General features: G+C 51.9%; 1 protein-coding gene across 1 annotated transcript in view; it reads right to left on the bottom strand.

Moving 5' to 3' along the window:
* The window catches only part of PADI2 (peptidyl arginine deiminase, type II), a 54,961-nt gene that overhangs the window by 1,371 nt on the left and 35,537 nt on the right, over positions 1-18,053 (bottom strand). The window contains exons 11-15 of the mRNA XM_015412620.1: positions 7,026-7,177; positions 5,735-5,879; positions 4,465-4,558; positions 1,675-1,760; positions 602-730 (exon numbers count right to left, since the gene is read on the bottom strand). Coding sequence (XP_015268106.1) covers positions 602-730; positions 1,675-1,760; positions 4,465-4,558; positions 5,735-5,879; positions 7,026-7,177 — 606 coding nt within the window. The remainder of the gene's footprint in view (positions 1-601; positions 731-1,674; positions 1,761-4,464; positions 4,559-5,734; positions 5,880-7,025; positions 7,178-18,053) is intronic.

Below are 18,053 nucleotides of genomic sequence, written 5' to 3'. Positions count from 1 at the left end.
CCGAATCTGCATCTAGCATTTGCTCTGCTGTATTACCAAAACCCACACTGGAACAGAAATTCCCCTCTGCATTGCAGGCGACTTTCACTCTGATTGAGCCTCAGATTTGATGGCAGTGTCCAGACTGCAGGCTGCTTTCACCGTCTGATCTCTCGCTTTTATGGTAGCCGTCTGGATAGTTTTATGGCCGTTTTATGGCCATTCAGGGGTGACTCTGCAGTCAGTATGGAGTTGGCCGGGGGTATTTGAATGTGGTTGTGAGGTGCATCTTTTTCTGTTCCAGTGTGGGTTTGGTAAAACAGCAGAGCAAATGCTAGATGCAGACTGGGCCATAGTCTCCGTGAGTACACGCAACTCCCTCTTGTACTGTGGCTGGTCTGAAGAACTGTTGGACCGAGTGGGGGAGAGGGGGGAGTTACGCATCGGGCATTCCTCTCTCGTGCCACTCCTGGTTTCAGCACCCAGGGTGTGTTCCCTCTAAAACCCGCAGTGTGGATCGGCAGTTGCGCTGCTGCCACCACCACGGAGGAGTCTGCCTCTGAGATGATGCGCTGACCGAGCCAAGCCCTGGGAGGGGTGGGGGAACGAACGTGTCGCTCACCATGTTGGGGAAATAGGCCATCGCCTTGCCCTGCTTGTCGATCTTGAAGAGGGCCGGGAGGTCGATGATGTCCTCCTCCGTCAGCCCCAGCTCCTGCTTGAGGATGTCCCGGTTCCAGTCGATGCAGCGCTGGGGAAGCCCAAGGAAGACAGTCTGTGAGCGAACGACCTGAATCGTGGGTGCCGGCCAAGCACCGGCATCGTCCCCCCCCTTCCCGTTTCATCGCTCAATTCTGCCCTCCCGTTCTGTTCCTGTTGTCAGAAACTGCTTCTGCCCGTAGAGGTATTCTCTCTTGGCTGTCACGCAGGTGTGTGCACTTCTTCCGACTGTAGCCACTCAACTACCTGGGTACCTAAATACCCACCTTTGCTATCATGGTCTCGAAAAGTGCAAGAAATGCCCTCGCCAGGCGCTCAGGGAGCTTCGTCCTGAGCCGTTTAAATAACTCAGCTAGGTTTTCATCATATGTGAGTGGGAGGGTGTTGGGTGTTACAAGTCAAAACACTTTAGTATTTACAGGGTTAATGATGTTTGTTAAGTCACATGTTTGTTTGTAACCAATTTGTTTAGACAACAGAATGCCTGGGAACTTTGGGGCTAATTTGCTAGTCTGATTGGAAACCAAGGTGTCCGGTATTTAGCGTATTGGTTTCTCCTCCCGTTCTTTGTTCTGACCAGAGAAGGAGATGCTATTCAGCTCTTCCCGTTTTACCTTTTAGCTGTAAGGATGTAGCCATATTAGCTCTTTGTTATTTTCATATCCTGTGTACCTTTTTCCCATGTTAGGTTTATAGTAAACTTTTATATTTTAATACACACCATGGACTCAGTCTCTTAATACTCTGCTGACTTACTCAAAAGGAATCCCAACAGAGGGAAAGCAAAGGGAGCCTAACTCTCCCGTTGCCTCCCCCCAAATACTTGGGCTTACAAATTAAAACACAAAGACATTGTCGCAGTTTGCTGTGACTGACACAGAGGCCAGGCACTGTGGCAATGTGAAGATATTCTCTTCCTGCCTTGGGCAGGTTTCGGAGCGCACAGGATATTAATCTATTAAACGAGCGCATTACCTGCACGTACTGGTTCTCCTGCACCATGATCTCGTTGGAGAGGACCTTGTTAATGGTGACGCGCTTTGTGTCTGTCCCAGTATACCCTGTCAAGACGGAGAAGGAAGCTGTCTTCAAGAGAAAGGTGCGAGCCAGCAACCTGCCGGGCGGTGGCTTCCTTTCTCCAGGGAAGCGGGCCACGCCACCAGGCAAGCATAAGGAAATGGGTGGAGCTGGCATGTTGGCAGCCGCCGAGGGGCATCAGGGGGCAACCACGAGGGAAGGAGAGGCTTGGCTAGAGAAGCGTGGTGGGGGACGACGGGCTCTCACTTGAGGGAGTGAAGGACGTCTGGCCAGACAGAGTCTGGATCAAGTATCCCCCAGCACTTCCAGGCCCGCGGCCCGGTTCACATGTTGCCCGAGTACCTTGGTGTGAAATGATCCCTTGCACGTGGGAAAGGATCAAGCGTATGACATGTCACCACCTGCTACGATCATCGGCAGTCACAAGGCTGCCCACGCATCGGGCTGGAGTGGCGGGAGGCGGCCTGCTGTCCGCCGGTGGGTGCTGAGGGGGCTTGGGAGGCCCCTGCTGCTCCTAGCTGCCCCCCCCAGCTGAAGCTGCCACGGAGAGACGGGGTTTTTCCCTCCAGCTGTCCTGCTGAGCACCTTCAGCCCGGGCCCGGATGAATTTCCGCCTGCGTCTGCACACAGCTGCCTCTCCGGGTCACACTGGCTGAGACGCTTAGAGACCTGCCCAGCATTTTGGGAAGCTGCACTGCAGCCACACTGGAGTTGTGTGAGGAGGGGGCGTAATTCTTCCTCCCAGCTTGTTTTTGCCCACCAGAGCCATCCCAGCTGCACTGCCGCTAACCTGGGGAGGAAAAAAGGACCAGTCCCAGAGGAACAGAGGCTGGTTTCAACAAGAGTGTGGGGATGGAAGGAGGACCCCCCCACACCCCAATCCCAATCTGAAATGGAACTCTGTGTGGCCACAAGATCGTTTGAAGAGCTGCTAGGGAGCCCTGGGGTCCAATCGCCCAGCCTCATGCCCACCTGGACCCCCTTCCATGCCACTGAGGGGGGCCTGGGGTCTCAGGCAGGACGGGAGGGCGAGGAGCAGGCACAGCAGGTGGGGGCCCTTCCCCCTGGAGGCGGCCTGTGGCTTTTGGAAGGAGGGCCTTCTAGGAAAGGTCACGGTTTATTCTCAGCCGTCCGTCCAAAGGAGAGGTGTGACCCACTCAGATGGCACAGCTGTTAGGCAGCAAAATGGTCACAGGACGGATGTGAAGGCGTTGGAAGGCGCGCGTGACCCACTCACTGCTGTAGCCACAGTCTGGTGCCCAGGAGAATTCCGCCTCCGTGAGCGGAAGAAGTATCCTCTGAAGCGTCTGAGCTCAGAGGGTTGGATCCTGCCAAGGGGCCCTGACCGTCACAGTCTGCACTGCAGCTAAGGCAGAGTTGTATCAGGATGGATGCTTTGCGCCAGAGAGCCAGCCTAGTGTCAGGGTTAACAGCAGCCAGCTCCGATCTGGAGAACCGCCTCTGGTTCCCCACTCCTCTTCCTCCGCCCCATGAAGCCTGCTGGGACACCTTGGGCCAGTCACCGCTCTCTCAGAGCTCTCTCAGCCCCGCCTGCCTCCCAAGGGGACGGCTCTGAGACGCCTTTGGGTAGAGAAACGTGGTGTACCCAAACCAGCCCTTCCTCTCCTTTACCAATGCGTGGGCCCCTCCCAGGTTCCAGGGGGCCGGACGTGCCGTCCCACCTGACTGCCTCCGCAGTCCAGATGTCCGTGGCAGCCCACCTCCAGCTCCTCCCGGCCTTTGGCCTGCCCACCTGGCCGAGAGGAGCCTTCACAAGAGCAGCGCTGGCCCAGGGAATAGTATTTTGTGTTGAAGCACCAGTGGAGGCCCCTCCCTGCTCCTGAAAGGCCACCACCTTTGACAGGTGAGTCCCAGCAACACTGCCGGAGGCCCTCCCCTTGCCTGGGTGCATTTCATTCATTCATTCATTCATTTATTTATTTAATTCAATTTATACCCCACCTTCCCCGCAATGCGGGCTCAGGGCGGCTTACAAGTGGCAAACGCCAATATAAAACAACTTTAAAAACATTTATAAATCCCACAATACAAAAGCATTCATAACAATCAAAGACTAGAGTGCTCTAGATGTTCAACATAATATCAGATGGCATTTTTATAACTGTTCAGCCTCATCTGCTCTAGGGACTGATGTTCACCTCATCCAGGGCCAGGTAAAGATGGAATAGCGATGATGTTAGTGGCGGCTCCTACTCATACGCCTGGTGGAAGAGCTCTGTCTTACAGGCCCTGCGGAACTGCATAAGGTCCTGCAGGGCCCGGATCTCCTCTGGGAGCTCATTCCACCAGGTAGGAGCCGCCACCGAGAAAGCCCTGGCCCTGGTAGCAGCCAGCCTGGCCTCTTTGGGACCTGGCATTGCCAGGAGGTGTTGGGTCCCAGACCGAAGTGCTCAAGGGGGAACATATGAGGAAAGGCGGTCCCTTAGGTAAGCTGAACCCAGACCATGTAGGGCTTTAAAGCAGGAATCTGTTGTGCCCACCGCAACAAGGGCCTAAAACAAGGGCCCTTCCTCCTCATTCCTCAGAACATCAGACAAGCTTGGCTCCAAGCTTCCTCCCAACAAGGCCCAGGGAATGGATGAGGGATCCGCCGGAGGTGCGTGTGTGTGTGTGTGCGCCCCTGCGTTTCTCCCGCTCTGCCTCTAGATTTGGTGGAGCAAGACACGGCTCCTTTCCACATGCGCCCACTCCCGGGAGGGAGCTTACCTTTGAACATGACGGCTTCCCCGTGGCCTTCTTTCTGTTTTTCTCTGAACAGCTTGTAGCAGGCAGAAGGGCTCGCCATGAGCATCCGGAATTGCTGGGAGAAGGAAAAGCAGTGGACCCATATCAGAATAAACGGAAGCTGAAATCAGGACATGGAATTCTCCTCTCCTTGCCTCTCAGCACCCGACTCCGGCCCAAGGCAGGAGGTTAACCCCCTCCTGCAACACTGAGGTCCTTTGGCTCTTCCTGCCCCCCCCCCCCCAACTCGACCTGTGAATCGGGCTGCCAGCAGGCAAGGGAAAGCCGAGAAACCGGGCTGGCATCCTCTTCTCTTGGTGCCCTTCACAGTGGTGTGATATGCAGAAACTGGCAGGGGATACTTCTTCATGGAATAACACCAAACAGTATTTATGGGCCCATATCTGCAGGTCAAGCCACTGCTGCTAAACGCTGACAATCCTTGTGTGCAGCCCTTTCACTTCCCTTCCAGAAACTGTGCCGTGAACATTCCGTGACCGACTCTTCTGCTCAGCCCTTAAAAGCGGAGGGCGGGTGGCGGCTTGCAGACAAGCCACAGACAGTTTCTAGGTTATTATACGTGTGAACTGTGGGAGGGTTTTAAAATGGCACTACAGCCGCTCAGGTGCCCTGTCTCCAGGAAACTGCCGATTCAGCTAGCCTTGGTACCTGGGTGCATTGTGTCCCTGCAGAGGGTGGAAACGTCTCTGTGCCTGTGGGTGGTGGGGCGTCTGGCGGGGAGAGAGCCACGGGTGCTGCCCTGAACTCTTGGGAGGATGCGCAGTAAACGGACACGTCCACCTAGGTCAGGGCAGGGACTGGCCCCCAGCCAGAGGGCAGCAAATGAGAGGCAGCTTCCACACTCTGCTCCAGCGAGGCCAAGCAAGCCTCCTTTAACCGGCTCCCTGGCCAGGGCGTTTCAGGGGGGAGATCTGGCAGTCGGTGTGCATAGAGATCCTGACGCTCCAGGCTACGGTGCCGGTACAATGACACTCTCTGCCTCCTTGTGTTGCCGGTAGTGTTCTGAGGCGCAACTCCCTGATGGAGGAGAACTGGACGGCTTCCCTGCCAGAGGTTGTGTCTGTGGGCCTGGGACCGCACGGGTCTTACAAGGCTCCCTCGCCTGAACTATCTGTTCTGCAGCGTGCCCCTTTCTCCCCCTGGCCCCTGGCAGTGGGGTTTGCTGGACCCGGAGATCAGCTGGACTCCCCTTGCCCACCCCTACCCCCCCCAAAAGCCACGAAGTCACCACCTTTTTGCCAGGAATGGGAACAAAGGTCACGAATTCATCCACATGACCCACGGTCAGCCAATCCGAATAGAGTTCCACGGGCGCCTGGACTAGCTGGGCATACAGGAAGTCCCGCACAACCTTCGTCATTCTTCTTCCGGCACAGCTGATGTTTTGGATGCCCCACAAAGGGGGGGGGGGAGAGAGAGAGAGAGCACTCATTTTCCCAATATTTGCTCACACATCTGTGTTGCTTGCTTAGCCAGTGTGACACCAAGGCGTGCCGCAGAACCCCTGCTAGGCTTACTTAACTGTTTAAAAGGCAAATCAGATGCCTCCATAAAAGAGGGGAAATCTCCTAATGGCTGTTAATCATGACCGTAGCTCTACGGGACCTTCATGTTCAGAGGCAGTCTACCTCTGAATGCCCAACACAGTGGCTGGCGGACAATGAGCAGGGGACGACCCTTGCCCGCAGGCCCTGCTTACAGGCCTCCCCCAAGCATCTGAGCCCTCCTTGCTGGGAACAACAGATGCACCCACTCTTGGTCCGAGCCAGTAAAATCATGTGCTTTTTTCTTTTAAGGAATCAGACCAATGCAAGGAGGAGAGGCCTAAGGATGACTAGTAGGGGCAAATGGAACTTCCATGTCCAGAGGCAGCCTTCCTTTCAGCATCAGAGTGGGTGTGGGTGTGTGGGTGGGTGGGAAACAATGGGGAGGGGGATGTTTTCCAGTGGCATGTAGCTGTCCAATAGGAATAGGCTGCTGCAGGCCCCGTCTGATCCAGCTGCTTGCCTTTGTTCATGTCAAGAAAGTTATAATTGGGGAGGGAGGCTCAAGGCTCAAACCCTCTGGGGGTTTCCAGTTTTTCTGGATAACATGGGGGCAGTCCGTCTGCTGGACCTTGTTGGCGAACCTGCTATAATTTCCTTTGCCTTCAAAAAAAAAAAAAAACCTCTGTCCTGCCAGGATGGCAAAGGATACATAGAGACCAATAAAACATTCAAATCAAAGCACATGAAAACAACTGGAAAGGCCCCAGCAATGAAATATAACCATTAGCAACTCTCCAGGAGATGCACAGGCCAATGAGAATTTGCATGGCTTCCCATGGGGAGAGAAAATGACAGTCACACCTCACTGCAGTCCTTACTAGCATTTCTGGCCTGAGTTTTAACTGCTCTGATTTCCCAAGCACACATGCAGCTCTCGCAGAAAGCATCACAGCCCACGACAGCGTTTGGTTTTCACTGAAAGTTCAGCTGCCCATCTGAGCATAGCTCAGTGGGGTTCCCCCAAATCTCTCTTACGTGGGGAAGCTGCTTCCGATGAGGATCCTCCCCAAGGGATACTCCTTTCCGTTGGCCGTCACCGGAGGGCTGACCTCCAAATTCCCAAAAGAGTCCAGGCTGGTGACTAGTTCAAACAGAGCCTCCCTGGTCACGTAGCCAAAATCTGGACCCTGCAAAAAAGGACAAAAGGGTTTTGTTACAAGAGAAGTGTCCTATGGCCAGCCGCGTGTTCCTGCCACTTTGTATCTGGTGGTAATAACAGCTTATTGCGACCTACACTTGTAAATTCCAAACCTTTCCATATAACCATCCTATAAAGTCTCACAAAATCAATTTAGTAAGCCCACTATCTATTGAAAGCTCTGTTTACACTTTGCAAGTCAATACTGGAGTAGCAAAAGATAACGCAGAAAGAAAATGGATAGCTCAGTTAACTCGGCAAAGCCGCGGATCCCAATCCAAATAAAATTAGTTGTGCTTAAATGCTAACGAAATTAAGCTAGGCATGACTGACTTCAATGGGATTTAAACAGGATTAACTTTAGTTGGCTTGTTCAGGGCAGCCTCTGCAGGATCGGTTTTCTCTGTGGAAGAGAGGCTTGGAGAAGGATCTGAGACTGCCAGACGACAGTTTGGTCTTGGAAGTGGATCAAGCGTGGGTCTGGCCAGAACCTGGACGGAAGGCCTCAGAGGACACCCAAGCATGACACTCAGAGGCCCTTCTCGGAACACAACTGTGGGACTTTGTTTCTGACACAAGTTTATGGGATGGGAAAGCTCCTACGCGCCCCCCCCCCCCTGCATTTTATACATGCCTACAAGTAAAAAATGTCTCCTCCCCTGCTTCAAATAACCTGTGAGCTTCAACAGCCCCCATACTTCCCCATTGCAATGAGCACAGAACCATCCCCTGCACAATGGCAACTCAGGGAACAAGATTTGTGGGACAGAAAGAGGTCCTCTTCTGCATGAGTTACAAGAAACGGAGAACTCCCAAGGGGACTGTCAATCCCAGGCACCCTGGTCCATCACCGGGGGCGGGGGGGGCAGTGCTAGGGTGCCGTTTGGTGCAGTGGTTAAGTGCGCAGACTCTAATCTGGGAGAACCGGGTTTGATTCCCCACTCCTCCACTTGCACCTGGCCGGATGACCTTGGGCAAGCCGTAGTTCTGTCAGAGCTGTTCTCTCAAGGGCAGTCCTCTGAAGAGCTCTCTCAGCCCTGCCTACCTCACAGGGTGTCTGTTGTGGGCAGGGGAAGGGGAAGGAGTTTGTAAACCGCTCTGAGACTCCTTTGGGTAGTGAAGGGCAGGGTAGAAATCCCTCCTCCTCCTCCTCCTTCTCTTCTTCTTCTCCAGCTTCATGGTTCACAAAGGGCTTTCCCCGGAAATGGATTTAAGCACACACAAAAGGCACACTGAGGTGAGGAGGGTCGCATCTAACGTTATCCTCTCAGCCAAATGAAGCAGCTGCCCGCGAAAGACAGACTTCACAAACGCCCTCATCACCATATTGCGTTAATCAGCACAAAATGCCCCGTGGTGAGGCCCTCAAATCCAACATAAGCTGGGCTTGGAGGCCGTCAGCAGAAGTTATGTGGGCGGGTGGACCCCCTGTGGGATTCCATCTTCTCTGTTCAGCACACGATAATGCACTGACTATTCTGTGCCTGGAGTGTGGTTGGGAGGATGCCAGGAAAGGCCTGGCGTTACCTGAAAAAAACCCGAAGGGCACAACCAGGGATCATTTCCTGCAGGAGCGCACAGGAGTGGAGCTCCGGCAGTAAAGAGTCCAGGGGGCGGGCACATGCAACAAGCCCCACCTCCTGCTCCCAGCAGCCCTCAGTCGGAGCAAGAAGCAGGCAGGTAAGTTGCAGAGCCAAAACAGTCCAGTGGCACCTTTAAGGCCAAGTTTTATTCAGGTACAAGCTCTCCCTCCTCTGCGAGGACAGATCTGCACGCCCCCCCCCCCAATAGCTAGCAATCCAAAACAGTCTAGTGGTGCGTGTTGCTTCTGACAGACTTCCGGTGACACCAGAGGGTGTGGCATACGCAAATAAGTAATGCTAATCAGTTAGGCTAATGAGCTCCTGCACCTCTTTTTCTACGAAATGACCCCTGAGCACAACCATGACGTGAAATGGAAGTGGCATTACAGGGACGTAATCACTGGAGGTAAGAGGCGCCTGCCTGGGAGAGGGTGTCCTCTGACCACTGCGGCCCCTTACTCGCAAAGGTACATGGGGTGAGCTGCCTTTCGGGGCCAGCTCTAGATTTTGGATGGCCAGACACCCTCCAGGTGCCCAGCTATGCCAACCTTGGTCCTGCTGCAGGTCTTTGTTCGGGGTGGGGGGACGGCCCCAGAGACAGGAGCCTCAGTCAGGCCATCCCACAGCTCTGAGGACACTGGTCGGGGGCAGGGCTGAGGATTACCTGGACCTGCAGACATCGCGACAACCACATCTCAGTTGTGTCCTCAGACCCAGTACAGAAAACACCCGGCCCCTGTACCTTCGCAGCCTGGCACGGAAAACATCCCATTTTCACTGGGCAAGACCCACCTCCCTGAACATGGGAGGCCGCAGGCTAGAACAGGCTCTGGCCCGGGGATGCCTGGATGCAAGGTTTAAATTGCACAGACAACAGCGGAACATTTTACATGGACTAGAGGGCCTGGATGGCCCCTTCCAGTTCCGTGATTCTATTATTCTATTGGGTTAAAATGAAGGGCGGGAAGGTACCGGCTGGATCTTAGGGAAAACCTTTTGACCATAAGAGTCGTGCCACAGTGGAATCGGCTGCCTGGGGAGGTGGTGAGCTCCCTCTCGCTGGCAGTCTTTGTGCAGCGACTCAACAAACACTTGTCAGGGATGCTCTGGGCTGATCCTGCATCGAGCAGAGGGTGGGGCTGGATGGCCTCTAGGGCCCCTCCCAACTCTGCGATTCTATGAAGTTTCTGCATCAGCAGAAATTTCGTGCATTTGCCATTGCTTTAGACTCCACACAACAGAGACCCTTCTGTTTTGAACTCAGTTCAAACGGGGAACCTCCGAGATGCACAATCCACTTTCCTTTGTGAGATTTCTGCAGGAGCTGCTGATTTTGCGCTCTCTTAAGGCCGTTTTGCAGCCTGTCACCCTGTTCTCTTGTAAGATCCTGTCTTGATTTTTTTTGGGTGGGGGGGTTATGTATGGAATGAAATTAACAGAGCAGGACGATGCAGTTAGTGGTGGTGAAAGCTATAAGCCAGCAACTGCTGGGAAGCAGCTGTCTCGGGCATGGATAAGATGTCGCCGATTCAAGTCGGCACCAGAAAGATATACGAGTAGCAAACTGGAATATGCAATTCAACGTTTTAAAAATCTCAGCCCTAAAAGGGAACGATGTCTCGGGGGGACTGGGGAGGATGCAGGTGCCTCGTCCTCACACGGAACGGAGGTTCATAGTTTCATTTTAAGGGTAGCATTTCTCAAAGGGTTGGTGGATCGTGGGGGCCGTGGTGTACTGTGTCTTTAAGATCGCTTGGAGTTGTCATGTCCACCTGCAGGCCATTAGCAGAGTGGGTTTTTATCAGTCGTCTGACTGACTGACGCACGTTTGCACGTTGTGAGTGCAGTGTTCTCTGGCATAAGGTTTGTGGAATAAACATTGTACTTTTGGATTAAACCCTGCCTGAGAGTGTGACTGAGACATTGTTGGATCTGCCCTGGGCAGTGGACATAACATGGTGTCAGAATTATGGACTTTGTAAGACCACCACCTCCGTTTGTGTTTAAAGGCAATCTGGCTGAAAGATGGAAGAATTGGGAGCAAAGGTTTCGTTATTTTCTGGCAGCTGTTGGAGCTGCTGAGTTCTCCCATGAACGGCAGATTGGGATTCTTCTAAGTACTGTGGGTGAGGATGCCGTGTCTATTTATAAGACATTTGTTTTTCCTGATAAAAACCCACTCTGCTAATGGCCTGCAGGTGGACATGACAACTCCAAGCGATCTTAAAGACACATTACACCACAGAGGCATTATGCAAGACCTGGGTGAAGTTCCACTGTGCATGAATGCAATTTTGGCTCAGGGATAGCTGCTCCCTTCTCGTGCCTGTAAGAGTACTTCCTGAAATCTTGTCTACCTCTCTTGAGTTAGCAGTGCTTCATGCAATGTCCCCAAGAGCATGGGAAGTGGGCTCCGTCACCACCACATGTTGACTTGTACACAGTGCATAACAGAGACACGACGCAAGAAAACAATACAAAAGAAGCATGGGCCGTGATCCAACCAACAGGCCGCTGCATGAGTAGGCCTACAGCAAGGCAGCTACATTCCTGGCTTGCTCTCGAGGAGGTGGTTAGCCATGGGGACAATCACCGCAGCATCAGTACAGCAAGTCAAGTGACAGACTCCGCCCTGTACAAGGACTTCCGGTAAGGCCTGAGCAACTGAAGGGCACTGCGTGACCCTGCACACCCGTTGAGGTCACTGGCAGCAGCCAAGCCTGGGTGTGAAATGTCAGCCATGTCCCTTGCCCTGGGGTGAGAGCCACGGCCAAGGCGTTCCCTACACACCATGAACAAGCCTTCGCCCATGTTTCTTCCAAACTATTTCCCACGGGCCTCAATCCAGAGGAAGAACAAAGACAGACTCAGCACAACTTGGTTAAAGCCCGGCTGCGAGAAGGCACAGTTTGGATTCAGGAAGAGTTCAGGTTGAAAGAGACGGCACTAAGGAGGGGCCGTAAATGAGATTGTTTGAACCCACTTTGAGAGACTTAATCCCGCCTGCGTGATTAGGTTACTGGGAGGTTTGGAGAAGAGCATCATGGAAGGGCCTCCTCCTTGCCAGGAGATGCTTTGGGGATTGCGCCAAGAGGCAGAACGCAGGGGCCGCCCAGCAGCTGACAGGTTGACGTCTTCATTTTGAGCCCAGGAAAGGGCAGCGCCCACCTCGATGGGCAAACACCCTCTTTTTCCTAAATGGCTGGTGGCAGGAGATGCGGCACGGGGTGGGGGGAAAGAAGCCGCTTCACAAAGCAAAAAGACCGCCTGGATAACATTACAATGTGTTCTAATCCCACTCCCTACCTCCCCAAATAGACTCCAGAATGACTCACGATATTAATTTCATTGCCTTAATCATTCCGTAATCCTGACCAAATGCCTGATTAGTTTCTGTAGCTCCGCTTTTCCCCTCAGATGTGGGTTTCAGCATGTGGGCAACCAACTTTCTCTGTAAGGGGATATGTGTGTGTGTGGGTGGGTGGGGAGGCAATACCGGCGGCGTGTCATTTTGTTAATTCGGCGTATGAGAACTGAAAAGTCTCACTGAACTGCAGGGGGTGGTGAAGAGAGCGCCGGGCCGGACTGCTGGCTGCCTGGTTTCAACGTCGAAGGGAGCGCTGCCAGAACTGCAGCTAAAAGGAACCTGTCAGCACAGAGCCCCTCCCCCCCCAAAAAAAGCTGGACACTTGGCAGCTGTGTGACACACAAGCAACACACGAGCCAGGTCGATGTCTCGTGGTCAAAATTTTCAGAGACATCTGCTCACATTATGTCAGAATCAGCAGAGAATGGCAGAGGGACGCTTAGTATCGAATATTTTTATGTGTAGACCACAATTTTGGCCTGATCTGCTCTCTGTAGCTTCATCCTGGAGACTGTAAAAGAGCAGTATTATCTGGATCTGGCCCTCACCTGGGTGGCCCCACTCAGGTCAGGCCACCTCCGGTCACTGTATGGGGTTGGCCGAGTGTGACGGATTCCAAAAAGGGAACACCTAGAGAAAAGCGATGTGCAGACATAGGGCAGTTGGAGAGATGGAATGTTTGGGAGGTTGATGGGCAGAAAACGGACAGAGAGGTTGTTGGAGGACGGAGAGTGAGTGAGGAGGTTGTGGGCGGTTGGAGGCTAACAGCCATTGGGAACTGTCACATTTTGGGAAGAATCCAAGAGAGCGGTTTAATTGTTGGAACCTTTGGAACGTGTATCTGATTAAGGTTGTGCTGGAGGAAAATGAGAGATGTCACAGTAAATCCGTTTTATTCTTATAAACAACGGAGTCCGGTCACTAATTTCCGCCAGTTTTAAGAGCCTTGGAGTGAACCAAGAGAGTTTCATCACGAAGAACGAAACCAGTGGGTAAGTGGTCCCCGCTACTACCCGAAGCCAGCAGTGTCCCGCGTAAGAGTGGTGTCCAAAAGGTGGTGGCCTGTAAGAGCCCGTGACACCGAGCCACAGAGAAACACTGACCAGTAAGAAAACCCAACCAAAAAGGGAGCTGGTGGAAACAGCCCAGGGAATCCTTTGCTTCTCACGTAGACAAGGGTCGTTGCCCCAGGAAAACCGCCCTAGAAATACCCATTGCAGATCTGCCCTCATTTTCACTGGGAGCAAACCTGGGTCTGCATTTCAGGAGCAGGTGGGGTCTCACCTAATGGAACCATCTCCCGTGCAAAAGAATCCCTCGTGTGTCGGAAATCTGGAAGGTCAGAGGGAGGAGGCCCGGTTGGAACCTTCCTTACAAACACATTAATCCTTCTACAGAGAGGGGATTCTCTTGGTCAGAGTCACCCTCAAACAAGTGAGCCCTGCCCTGTCTCTGGAAGGGCTCCCGCCCAGACCCTCGGAGGAGCGCCACACTTTGCCCCGCGGCAGATGGTACGGAGTGGCCAGGTGCTGTCTACTTTCCCCCCTCTTCTGTCCAAGACTTTGGATTTTATCCTCAAGAAGTCCTTGTGGGCGCCATGTTGCTCCTGGGGTGTGGATCATTGTACTGGGTTATTATCGTGAGTGTTTCTCTACCGCAACCCATAAGGGCTTTTCTGAAAGACAAAGTGTGATATCAGTTTCTGTATAAATAGACAGAAACAAATTAGATGCCCTTACTTGGTAAAGGGGTAGCAAGTTCTACAGACAAATCTAAATCCAATGGAGAGCAAAATAATCGTGGCCCAACATGTCTGATGGGTTCCCGGTTTGAATAGGGCTCAGACCTCTTTATCAATCTTTAAAAATATATATATGTTACTTCTCTATTATCCTACAAGGCATCAGTTATTGGGCTGTACAAGGAAAGAGGTGTTCTGGAATGTCCAGAGAATGACGTTCATCTTCCGTCTGCCTCCGCAGGTTCAGGCCCTTATTCTCACTGGCTGGTGTTTACCACCCTGGGAAAGACCGCTGACCACCTGGTTGCCGTCCAGTCCTTCCCTTCCCTTCCACCTCTTTTTCCATTAAGCGGCCCCCGAAGGCTTGAAGACAGACATGTGCCTCACTAGCGGCAGGGGGAGGAGGGAATGTTGGACTAAAATGTCCCATCTGGAAAATGAGATTGGAAAAGATAGCTTCGGGATTACAGAGGGCTTCGGAACAGAAGATTGGAATATAATACGTTCAGCCACTCTGGGGTATGAAAATTGCTTTTCAAAATGCTCAGAATACCTTTTTAGAAGGGGGGGCAGAAAGGAGAAGGTGCCCGGTTCTTTCGTTTACAAAGAGGGTGAGAGACCAACATGGTATTCCTGTCCCGCATGACAAATCTGGGACCGCCTGTACTCATTCGAGGCATGATAAATGATAGATTTCGCCACATTTAAAAGTGATTAACCTTCTCTGAGTGGCCATGTATGGAAAGGGAGCCGCTCGTGTTGTAATACCTACGGCGCCTCGCTCTCGTCTCCAGTTACAGGCACCGCCATGAAAGCGGCGAGAGGCGGTGCCAAGCGGCAGCAGACGCGTCCAAGTGCAAACGCTCCCCCAAATTTCAGAGGTGTCCGGGATCCCACTGACTGTTTGTACCAATCCATGCCTTAGTCCATACAAAACGGCTGCTGAAAAGGGCCCTGGGCCCAAATCCTGTTTCTTCGTCTTTTCCACCATGCTGGCAAAGGTCCCGTCTGTCCTCGCCTGACACCGCCAGATGCAATCTCTTGGTGGGCCGTCTGCCGCATGCCAGGGGGCCCGTTTTAGACGTTGTACCCATTCCAGTCCCTCTTGGGGCTCATCCTGTCCCCGGAGTGAGAGCATCCAGGTAGCCCAGTTCACTTCTCATCTGCCACGATTAGATCTGGGGCTTTGAAAACGAACCTTCTCGGATCTTGGCGGCGGCCAACACGGATTTCTGCTGGCTATTTATAACCACTGGGGACAATCAGAAAGGTGCCCTCAGCGTTTTGGAGGCAGAAAAGGAACCTTCTTGAGAGCAGCAGCAGCCTCCAGGCAACTCCTCTGCCATGATCTTCAAAGCGGAGCCGTGCAGACGAGGACAGGGGGGTCTTGCGGAGCGAAACAGCAACATTAAAAGCTCATTTTTTTAGCCAAGCTGCCCTGCAGTTCCTGCGTCAACCCCCTGCTGCTTCCCCTTTCATCATTTCCTCTCTTTTCTCTCAGAGGAGAATATGACAGCTCTGTCTTTTTGCCTAGCAAGGCTACGAAGGGGATCCAGGGGGACGGACCAGGTTCTGCCACTAGGACTCCTGGGCCAGCGCCATGGTTCTGGGCATGCTGGAGGTCTCCTCCTGTGTTCTGAAGCCCGCCTGATACGCAACGATGCACACAGCCCGTCCACCAAGCACTCAGGGACTTAGGCGGTGGCTTCTGTCCTCTTGGCTCAGCCATGACACGAGAGATTCCTATGAAGCCAGAACGGTGAGCAAACAAATGCAAGAGGCTCCAAATGGGACTCCTGGGCCCCATAAGCCCTCCAGATGTGTGAGGATTTGATGGACACCGTACGTTCTGGTTTGGTTTTATGCAAACTTTGGATCCGTCATTACCCCGGCATAGGTGTATCTGCTCTGAGCTGGAACTTATGGTGGATGTCTTATCAATTTATCGATCTTAAAATCTGCACTCTGCTTTTCAACCCCTTACTCTAGGTGGTTTCCATCTACCAGCATACAACGTAAAGAAAACACAGAACAAAGTCTGTGTCCAGTCGGGCACCTTTAAGACCAACGAAGTTTCAGTCACGGTCAATGTTCCCTCTAAGCTGTGGAGTCTTGTGAGCAAAAATTCTACTTTGTGAGCTACTGGCACTAAAGTTGTGAGCAAGCGATTTGGCTGCTGCATAAATCATTTTGCTCTGGAGCCCTTGTTCCCGAGCAAAAACAAAAAATGTGTGAACCGGAGGCTAAAAAACTGTGAGCTAGCTCACACTAACTCAGCTTGGAGGGAACACTGGTCACGGCATAAGCTTTCGTGTGCGCGCACACTCCCTCAGATATTTCCGTTGGTCTTCAAGGTGTGCCCGACTGGACTCAAACGTTGTTCTGCTGCTTCAGACCAACACGGCGACCCCACGGGAATCTATTAAAAAAAACCACAGTTCAAAACCAGAGAAGCCATATGTCCTCACAAGTGTGCCTGTTTGTGTGCCTGCGTGCACTCCCCCGCTCCCCGCTCCCCGCACACACACACACACACTCCTGTTTCATGGACTGCATTTATTCAGGGAATCTGCACCACAGAAATCTGCAACTGGATATCTGGTGTAGGACTCAGTACTCTGGGCATCTTGTTTTTGATGTCACAGCGCTTGCGTTTTTGCAAGCAAGCAATACCTCATTCTGAACTTTTCCAAAGCTTCCCTTGTCAGTATAAGCCACTGAAGATGCTCTCAAGTAAAGTGGGCATGGGAGTTTCCGGTGGCTGCGAGATTGCGCAGTCGGACCGAGAGAGCCTCCGCGTCTTTGCTCCAAAAAACGCAAAATAAAGACTAATTGAGGACTATAACGACAAAAACAACTTGCTGATAAGAATGGGGAAGCAAAGAGGAGGGAAAGGAGGGAAAGCAGCCAAGAAAAACAACGAGGGAGCTCAACAAAATGAGCAAACTATGCAACCATCGGATGAGGACTCCCCCCCCCCCATTAGAAGTCGACTTGGAAGAAGAGGCACCTAGCCGGCAGAGTAAAAGAAAACGTGAGGACTCAATTACTAAGAAAGACATACAGACCATGCTGGTGGAAATGAAAAAAAGAAATTAGAGATAGCATCACCCCTATTCATCAGAAACTGGATGCTATGAATATCAGCCTAACAGATCTGCGGGAAAGGACTGACCAGGCACTGACGCAAGCTGCTATAAATAAGCAGGATATACAAAGCCTGAAGACTTTTGAGACTTGGAGTAAGTCCAAGATTATTCTTTTGGATATTAAGGCTCGGGAAAGGAAAATTAAATTCAGGGGAATCTCCCCAAACTTTTGCATAGACAAAGACCTCACGGACTCTTTAAATCTCTGGCTCCAGGAATTATTGCAGCTGCCGGCCGCACCAATTAGCCAAGCTTATCGGCTGAAACCACCACAAACAGGCTCGCCTACTCTAATCCCAGATATTCTTGCTGAGCTGACAGATATCAAAGTAAAGGCTATCGTCTTAGAAGCTGCAAGGAAAAATAATGGGCTCCAACTCGAGGATACTAAAATACAAGTGTTCAAAGACTTGCCATCTGAGATATTAACAGCACGCCGGAACTTGAAACCAATTACAAAGCGGTTGACAGAAAAACAAATTAGATACCGCTGGCTTCCACTCGGACACTTACAAATAAATTACAAAGGCAGAGCCCACACCGTTTATGATGTCAAGTCCGGAGAGGAAATGCTAACTGCTTTACAACTTTAAGCTTTGGACAAAAAATGAGAGGACAACAGGTTTAACTCTAGATAAGCCGATTTAATATTAATATATTGTTTTAAACATGTGACACTAAGGTACAATAGGAGCATAGCGGGTAAGGCACTCGGGAGGAACTCCCTTATCACCTTCTATAGGGTGGGGCCTTAGGAAAAGACCCCCTTTGGGATTTCCAAAGTCCCATAGAGAGGTGGCAACATCCAAGAACTCCGCCATGAAGATTTAAATTATTTGGTTGTTGGTTTATCTTTCTATTTAAGAGCAATTAAAAGGCTTAATATAATACGGATAAGATATAAGAGAAACTGTCTGGGACAATAATAAATATCATTTTATTAAGTTTGTATTACTTGAGTTGGAGTTTAAGGAAATAAAAAATAGTTTTCTAAGCAATCACTGGCAATGACAGGGGGGAAAATC

The sequence above is a fragment of the Gekko japonicus genome, unplaced genomic scaffold (genome assembly GCF_001447785.1).
Source record: "Gekko japonicus isolate JY-2015 unplaced genomic scaffold, Gekko_japonicus_V1.1 scaffold131, whole genome shotgun sequence".
In the NCBI taxonomy this organism is placed as follows: Eukaryota; Metazoa; Chordata; class Lepidosauria; order Squamata; family Gekkonidae; genus Gekko; species Gekko japonicus.
This window is presented reverse-complemented; position numbering and strand designations above follow the sequence as displayed.